At 41.3% G+C, this 9,418-nt stretch overlaps 1 protein-coding gene across 1 annotated transcript; it reads left to right on the top strand.

The window, feature by feature from the left end:
* The first annotated feature begins 5,842 nt into the window (after positions 1 to 5,842).
* LOC126389025 (uncharacterized) lies at positions 5,843 to 8,544 on the top strand. The gene is made up of 3 exons (XM_050042441.1): positions 5,843 to 5,945; positions 6,127 to 7,415; positions 7,528 to 8,544. The coding sequence occupies exons 1-3, from the start codon at positions 5,843 to 5,845 to the stop codon at positions 8,542 to 8,544; spliced, it is 2,409 nt and encodes an 802-aa protein (XP_049898398.1).
* Positions 8,545 to 9,418: the final 874 nt, after the last annotated feature.

Genomic DNA, 9,418 nt, shown 5'->3' with positions numbered 1-9,418 from the left:
GATCAAGGACAACAAACTTTAAACAGTCAAAGTGTTGCTTCATACTCCTTGTGAAACATGTAACACTGGGCCATGATTGTGTAACAACCTTTTCAATTCGACAGAGCTGCAGTTTGTCTCCGTAGTAAGTTTTTTGGACAGGGATTTTGTGAATATTGAGGGTGCTTAAACCGCCATAAAAGTTGTAAAAAGACATATTAATTATGGTTTTATTAGCATGTGTTGCTGCCTGACACAGTAAAGCACCAGTTGCATCATATGTTTGGGCTGTATTTCTGTCTGTAGCAGTGGATGTTAACGCCTGAGCAAGCACTATTTTTCTGAAGATAATGTGAGGTTTCAGCAGTCTGAGTTTGACAAATCAAATTTCTTTTTAGTTGTAACTTCCCACATTGTGTTACAATCCCTCCACCAACGCTCAGCAAGCAATCCAAGAGGGAATATGGTACAATAAAGACCATAACTTTGGAAGATAACAACTTAATTTGACTAATTCAGACTCATTTTTGCGTCAGATGAACTTCAGAGGTTTCACAAAGCAAAACCTGTGGCTTTGTCCCCTATAAGCTACCATAAAGACATGATTACTTTGATGCACTATACTGCAGAAGCTACCTGTCATCTCTCACATGTACACATGCAGACTACAAATCATAAAACTCATTAAGATGCCTGCAGCACGGTATCATCCTATATGCTCACACTAATGCACAAACAGTGAGGCAGGGGTTGACAGGCAGATTGGTAGCTGAGTACAGGACAACATATAGCTGGATAAAAATAACACCTTGTTAATTTGTTTATTCGTGCTACACAGGGACAGTGTATCCAAGGTCAGTCATTAAAATTGTTTCCCCAAATAAGATCTCAGCTGGACTGTGGCAGAGATGGGTGGGAACAATTAACACAGGATGTTTTATTGTGTGACAGAGTATGAAGTGTTCTCAGCCACAATAATGTGCCATTTATAGGGTTTCACCACACTGCACCATAGATACAAATGGATATACAGTTAAAAAGTCATTACAGAAAAAAACATTTTTATAATTTTAACATTTTTCTTAACTTTTGGTGAACAGCTGCTGGTAAATGGTGGTGTGACAGTAGCACAAGGAGAGATGTCACCAAACCACCGAACTGTTACACAGAAATATATACCAAAACTTTGCTAACATTAGCCACTGTAAGTCATCCCAGACCAAATAAGGTTGTAGCAGCAAAGCCTGAGTATGTAGAGTGAAGCAAGGGTGTGTTTTATGCTTTTGAATTAAACATTTTCATTTTTCAAGAGAATGATGTGTTATTTCTTCCCTCAAATGTGTAATGTTTCACTTTAAGTCCACCAGACTTCTGCAGTGAACCCCTACAATTAATCCTGCCTGCATGTTTAAGCCTTGTTTTATTCAAACTGCATTTAATCTCTTTAAAGTGGTGCTGTTAAATTGAGTATTTTCTAATATTCTGCGGAAATATCTCAAGAGTTTAACCTCCTGCGACTCTGCATCCTCATATGAGGACATCACATTTTGGGATTGCTGCACCTTATACTTCATGCTGCTTAATTTAGACCTGCTGTCCTCATTCATGGACACTTTTATGTGCCATCTAGTGGTAGCAAGAGCACAATACACTAATCCATCTCAGCCATCTCTGTCAATTCAGTTTACTGTTACAAAAGTAAGCAAGGTACCTGATTGACTGTTATAGTTAAAACTTGTCTATTAATGCTTGACAATGTTTGTAGTTTGATATGATGCACAAACATGACCAATTTTAGCAACAGTAACAAGTTAAGACACTGTTATTTAGGAAGTACTCATTTGGAGACACTGGGACTTGGGCATTTCATACAGGCCGATTAGATGTGACAGACTGTTCCTACACAAGAAAAAGACATTTCTGGCTTGGAGTATGGAGCAAGGAAAATTTATAGAGTTAGAGAAATGTTGCATTATTTGCAATTTTATTTTTGCACGGCCATATTCAGGCATCAAAATGAACAGTTGTATTACTTTTGGATTTGAACAGTTACCCTAACCCTCAGAGTTACACAATATTGAGCATATGTTGCATTGTTTCATATTTTGTTTTTGTACAACAGTGTTGAGGCATTGAAATAAACTGTTTTATACTTTATTAGGCACTTGTGACTTTTAAGAATAAACCCATTGTCCTCATTTAAGGACATCGTTTTTTCAAAAGCTACTTACTGTTCAAAGACAAAGCTTAATCTTTATACTTATCAGATCCTACTGATCCAAAATAACTTGGAGAAATTAAAAATGCATACCAAACAATAGCTCGGGGCTCAGGAGGATAATACAATACAACTTAACAGCGATATAAACTATGTTGTAAAATAACAAAAGTATAAGCATCAAAATATACTGAAATTACTAAAACTAAACATTTTCATTATCCAGAATGACCCGATTAATGTGCACACTGAAATGTTGCAGCTGGTAAATGTGGGGCTTTAAGACTTTATATACTGCTGGGTAGCTTAACCTGTAACAATATATCATAATGTATGTATTATCATCTTGTTGTATCATGTACTGTACATAAAAAGCTTTGATATATGATGATGGGGGATTTGTGGGGAGAGATTATTTTTTTGAATTTTGAATGATTTAAAACAAAATGTTTTTCTCCCTTAAAGTAAAAATGTAAAGTTAGACCCTTTGGGGCAAGACACTCCTTTAGACAGGGGTTGAAAACCCCCAAGGGCGTCCATTTAGTTCAGTTATCTTCATGTAGTCATGTGTGACTTTACTTAATTCATAGCTACATATAGAAGTAGTACTGTATTGTAGTTTTGCAATAACAAAACTGGCAACCTTATCATTTTATTTCTTCCAACAGTGTGTTGGTTATGCATCATCATCATGTACGTGGTAAAATCATATCCAAATATATATTTTTTTAATATACAGTAAATTTACTTTTTTCTTAAAGGAGGGCATCTTCTCTATGTTACCCTACAATATTTGCCTCTGAATTGCAGTGGAGTAGAAGTATTAACTAGCATAAAATGGAAATACTTTAAGAATACAGCAAGTAGCTTTTTAAGAATTGTACATAGTACAGTACTTGAGTAAATGGATTTAGTTACCATCAAAAAAGTACATAATAATAGTAATATAAATACAAAAGTAATAGTAAGAAGAATAATGTTTTTTTCCTATAGCACTTGCATGAAAATAAAACAACAATAATAATACTTTTTTTTTTTAAATGTGAAGAGCTAAGACAAATAGTGTGTACAGAGGCAAATATAAAACAGAAAGAAATAAAACACAAAAGTACAAATCAGGTTTCAAAAAGGAACATTTCGAGGCTCATCTTTTTGAGGCGATAAGAGGAAGTACGAGAAGTGAACTATCTTGTGTTTCAAGTTGTGTCTGTACTCTTTGACTGTACCTCGCTCTCTCCTGCCCCCTGGTGGCGGAGCGATACATGACAGTGAGCAACCGTTATGCCTTTGACGACCACGCTGACCCGAGGATGACCTCCAATAACAGACAGGGAAAACAACAGAAAACAAACAATATACTGTGTGATAATCTCATTTATGCATATAAATATTTTAAAACCAACTCATAATATTTCTTTGACGTGGGACCGGATTTATCGGGAGCACTGAGACGGTGAGTGAAACAGATGTTTGTCCCCCGCCCGCGTTTTTGTGTAACACCACCACAGCCAGCTGGAAGAAAGTAGTGCAAACTGCTCAGGTTGTCGTCAGAAGTTTAGTTGTAGTCCGTAATGTAATGTTCATGACATGTTAACTAACAGGAGGTGTGTTATGACTAGTTTACTTCTCCTTACTCTAACCCGGGAGGTCCGGTTGTGTTGAGCGCGGCTAACGTTAGCTTGCTGCTAGCTGTCTGCAGTGATGCTAACATGCAGGTGTGCAGATTAGCATTAAAAGAGACACTGCACGTGAACACCGCATTATCTGTAACTAATACATAACTTACCACCACGAAACTCAAGTGAAACAGGTGATGACTTATAGTAACACAATTATTTTTTTGTATAATAAGTTTTCTCGATGTTTTATGTTAATATGTAGTATCTAATTAAGTATGCACTAATTTGCATACATTCCCACAAAGATTTGAATATTTGATTAGATCAGGTTCAAAGTTCCTGTTTTGCTCACATGTTAGAGTCGATTTCTGTCACTGAGGGGATTTTTGATATCTCTTATTATCACTCCATAAACCAGACAATACTGTCAACAGCCTTATCATGTTTTAAGTTTAGTTTATTTATTTATTTAGTACAATTAAAACACAAAAAGGCAAGAAAAATGAATAATGAAATACACTGCAGGGGGGTGTTATTAATAACGCAGAAGTACAGAAATATAAAGAACAATACATTAAATAATACAAGTAATAACAAACTACTAATTGCAAAATATGTTTGATTGAAAAAAAAAACAGCAACAGTACTATCAATTTAAGAGCAGGAAGTGTGAGTATGTGTGTTTTAGGAATAAATTGTCACATAAATCAGACTATGACTGATAATATGAACAAAAATCTTCCGTTCAAACCCTTTGGAATACACATGGGAATAAAACTGGATAGTCTGGTGTATGTAAGTGCTACTAAAACTGAGAATTTTGGCTTATAGTATGAGGAACTTATTTTAAGGGTAGAAATTTTAAGTAAGAGATATGATCATTGAACTTCTTTAGCTGGTTACTTAAATTAAGATAATTATTTTGTGTATTACAAGTTTAGATATACAAATCAGATATTATCTTTTTAAATGTGCCCTTTTGCATACGTTTCCAATACAGAAATCTGAACTTAAATAAACACCTAAATCTGTATTTTGGACGTTTCCTTTCCACCAGTCTGAAAGGAGACATATTATGGAAGTAAATTAGCCCAAAACCTCTAAATTGTCCAGTGCATTAAAAAACTATGCTTTCACATGAGGTGTCTCACTAACTTCTCATGCACACATTCCTGATTTTAACAGTTATTAAGACCAGTAAATCTGTTAAAGAGAGTTTTAATGCAATTTGTGGTGAGCAAAAGGCTCTCTACAATGGGGTTTAGAAATAAACTGACATTCAAGGCTGTTAATACGTAGTCATTGTTGGATTTAATATGCAAAATGTAATACTATCAGTTAAACTGTTCTCTTTGAAACAGAAATTTAGGACACAAATAATTAATGACTGTCAAAATATAGCTACAGAACTAACTCAATAATAACACAAGTACACAATCTAAATGTGTGATGTAAGTTTAATGTAACAGCTCCCTTCACTGTAACAGCTGTTATGCTGCTTTACAGTACTTCAACAAAAAGTACATAATCTCTGATAAGTGGTGGTGATAATACACTGATTTGTCCAAATTCTGCTTTTACAGAGAGAGAAACATGTGCAAAACAGACAAAATCCCACTCATATTAGCCTGACTGCTCAACAAATTGATTGAGTCATAATAGATGTGATCAATACAACACAGATGAGGAGTCAGAAATGTGCTGAGTGAAATGTTTTTTACCTACAAAGAGGCACTGATTATGTTTGTATTGATTACTCTTTGTTTGTTTGAAGTCAAGTCTTTTCCCCAGTGGGTACCAGTATAAGTGTGTATGAAATCTTATTAAATCTGTTATGTGAGCTCTTGGTGTGCTGTGCCTTTTCATGAGCCTGATGAACATGAAGCAAAGTGTGTCACTAACACAAACATCTGTGTTTTATTGCAGTCACAGTCGTGTAGAAAGACATATTTGCACCAAATGCAAATCACCTTTATTAATCCACCCTCACTCTCCTCTCTGCTCCTCCTCTGAAGTGGATGGGGAGATGTGGTGCTACCAGAAACCGGGGTTTGAAGCCCTCGTCCTCGCTGAGCTGCAGAGACAGCAGCAGTGCAGCCAGTTCTGTGACACTCTGCTTAAAACAGAAGGTATAAAAACAGCTACAAATACACACACACCACACTGTCGCCATTTATTCATCGTCTTTTGCTGTGTGAGTCCATTTTATCAGTACACTGTGTAGGAGGTTTGGATACAGACAATTTGGAGTTCTAGTTTTATGTAGTTGTGGAAGCCATCATCATTACTGACGCTGTTTGTCTCCTCCAGGTATATCAGTGCCAGCACACAGCTGTATTCTCTCAGCCATCAGCCCTCACATCTCCTCCGCTCTGTCCTCCGCACCGCCACCCCCTGCAGGACAGAGCCACCTCTTGGAGTTTAATGCTCTCGGCACCTGCACCCTGCTCCACATGGTCAGGCTGTTATACTGTGGGGAGATGGCAGGGGAGGGGGAGAAGGAGAAGCAAGATGCTATTTCTGCTGCAGCCAAGCTGGGCATCCACGGGCTGGTGGAGGTCGCAAAAGGTGATCTTAAGGACAGAAAAGAGGACGGGCAGCATGCGGAGGTAGGAGTGCAGACGGAGCCATTGATGCCTGAGGTGAATGAAGGGAGACGGGCCAGGTGGAGGAGAGAAGTGAGAGAGGGGAGCACGTTTCTGTGGAAAGAGACACCGTCAGAGGGTGAAATGGACATGTGGACTCAGACAGAGGAGCTGGAAGTAAACACAGCTCCCACCTCTCAACCAGCAGCCTTGGAAACCATAGATATGTCTGCTCTCCAGAGTTTAGGGACGACAAACTCCCAGCTCGTTCCCCCTAACATTCCCTACATCCCCATATCCCTCGTCTACCCGCCAGATGAAAACCAAATGCACCAACCTTCCTCTGCTCTCGTAGACTCTATACAAGTATCCACAGCAGCTGGACACACATCTGTCGCTGCTGTGGCACCACCGCCCAGCTTCATCTCCCCACCCCTTCCTTTACCCAGCCAGGTGGCCCTGTGTGCTGCTGACCCTCAGAGCTGGTGGGCGGGCCCCCAGGAAGCAGCCAGCACTGTCAGAGCGGCTGAAGAATGGGAGGACGAGCAGTTAGAGCAGTTTCAAGACAACATCCCTGGATACATCAGCTACTTCCTGAACCCGCCTGAGGAGGAGGGTCCCCCCAGGGGGCGAGCAGGGAGGAGGCAGGGAGCAGGGGCGGGAGGTGCAAGGAGAGCTGGGACGGGTGAGAGGAGAGCCGCGAGACCAAGAACGGGAGGGAGGGGTAGGGGAAGGTTAACGCAGATGGTGGATGTGCAGGAGGTGGGGGTGAGCAGGCTGCAGAAGATGTTCTTGCAGAGGTGGGGGCTGAGGGCTTCCAAGACAGGTCAGGGCGGAGGAGCTGCGGGCAGGAAGTTGTACCTGAAGACCAGAGAGCTTCTGAAGACCAATAAGAGGAGAAGAGGGCGCAGCAGTGTGTGGGAGTCCAGCCAGAGTGGAGACATGCCGCCATACAGTGGGACAGGAGGAGGTAACACGCAGCGTAAAAGGAGCACAACGCAGCAGTTGAAGCAGGTGAGACTGCTGACAAAACACTGCCCTGTATTTAACATAATCCAAATGAAATACTTGTACATCTGCACTCTGTATTGTAGCATAATTAACGTGCTTTTCTCCCCTGGTGCAGGAAGGCCCTCCTGTTGGCAGGGCACAGAGGGCGATGGCCAAACCAACAACGAAGGCCAAACCAACAACCTCACAGCCTTTTCCATCACCCGCCCTGCTGCCACCTAAAGCCTCTTACGTGCCTCCAGCCTCGTCCCTCCTCCACATCACCTCCCTCCCTCCTCCAGTTCCTGCTTCTCACGAGGAACACTTTGAACGTCTGTTGGAGGAAGTGATGATGGGCCTCGATATTTTACCAAACAACAACGGTGCTCCCCACGCTCAGCCTCTTCCATCCAGTAGCAGCAGTCATGCCAACGCCTCCTGTGGCAGTACTTTGGCCCAAAACAAACAACAAGGCCACTCCACTGCAAACTATGAGATGCCCGTTCTGCAGCATCAGGGAGAAGGAGCGCTGAGTGAGATACTTGATGACTTCCTCCAGTCCTTTGAGCAGCACATTGACAGCTGTGCTGCCAGGGAAGAGGTGGAGATGGGTAGTCGGAGCTGCACAGAGTCTAGTCAGTCTCATACCGTCCTGAGCAAAGACAGAAAAGCCAAGACGCCTCACAACCATCATTTACAGAATAAACACACAACTGGTCCAGTCAGACACTCTCAGATAACTGAACTGCAAAAGAGTGATGCAGCCAGAAGACAGCCGGGACATTCACAGCCACGCAAGGCTTCTGCTCCCAGTGCCGCTCTATCCAAACATACTGAGGGATCACCGGGGAAAGTCAGAGCACCGGCCAAACGACGGAGGAGAAGAAAAAATGAGTATGCATTTGGGATTAACGTGAAGGTGAGGAAGTCAGAGCCAAGGAGTAAAGCAAAAGCGAAAACTGTTCATGACCAAGTAGACAAGCAGCTGCAGCAGATGCCTGTGGTGAAACTGGAGAGGAGTGTCTCGCTGCCAACCAAAGTTGCACTGCAGGATGTCAGCTGTCTGGAAGTCAAGGTGACAGACTTTTCAAACTACTCTCCACTAATGCTCCTGATGATGTCTGCTGTCATCATCGGTCGAGTCAAAGTCTGATAACTGATATTAATATGAGGGTGAAATATGATTGTGTCACAGAATGAGACAGAAAATGTGTCAAATCGTTTGTCTGTACATATATATTTTACAGATTCCTGCCAAACTAAAGACGACGTCATCATCAGCGCCATGTGACAACTTGTCTGAAAAGCATCAGCCAGTCTCGTGGAGCACAAAGATTTACCCGATCAGGAGTAGATTTAGAGAAGCACATATGGTGAGCATGGACCTTTTTTACAAGTTCACAGACCTTGTGTACACGACTGTGTCTTCCTTACATCTGTCTGTCTATGCTACGGTTTTAGCCACATTAGCAGTGAGGTATTCGAGATAACAATGGCTCAAACATGTCAACAGCTGCTGCATGGATTGACATGAAATTTTGTACAGACATTCATGGTCCCCAGAGAATGTATCCTGTCAGCTTTGGTGATTCCCCTTTCCTCTAACACCTCCAGCAAGCCAAAGTGTTGTCTAAAAGCTTTGCACAGACATTTATTGCTCCCAGACAATGAAGCCTGCAAATTTTTTGTAACCTTTTATCGTTTCATGTGACATCATTGCCTGTTCAACTAATGTTATTCCCATCAGCCTGAGCAGTATCTTGAGCTTCGTGCTAATTAACAAATGTAGCCGGCTAACACGATAAACTAAGATGGTGAAATGTGAAACAGTATACCTGCTAAACATCAGCATGTTAGCATTGTCATTGTGAGCATGTTAGCATGATGACATTAGGCCCGTTTCCACCGCATGAACTTCGGGGTAATTTTACGGGGCCGGGGTCGTTGGTGCGTGTCTCCACCGCAGGAACCACCCCCGAAGGACAGAGTTCCGGAACTTTTACAGGGGCTAAACAAGTCCCTGCCTC

The sequence above is a fragment of the Epinephelus moara genome, chromosome 4, assembly GCF_006386435.1.
Source record: "Epinephelus moara isolate mb chromosome 4, YSFRI_EMoa_1.0, whole genome shotgun sequence".
NCBI classification, from domain to species: domain Eukaryota; kingdom Metazoa; phylum Chordata; class Actinopteri; order Perciformes; family Serranidae; genus Epinephelus; species Epinephelus moara.
This window is presented reverse-complemented; position numbering and strand designations above follow the sequence as displayed.

Bases quoted from the DNA above. Each gene is read 5' to 3' on its own strand.
- LOC126389025 (XM_050042441.1), top strand. From the start codon at position 5,843: ATGTGGTGCTACCAGAAACCGGGGTTTGAAGCCCTCGTCCTCGCTGAG. The intron at 5,946-6,126 runs GTATAAAAACAG...TGTCTCCTCCAG, and splicing joins CACTCTGCTTAAAACAGAAG to GTATATCAGTGCCAGCACAC. The intron at 7,416-7,527 runs GTGAGACTGCTG...CCCCTGGTGCAG, and splicing joins CAACGCAGCAGTTGAAGCAG to GAAGGCCCTCCTGTTGGCAG.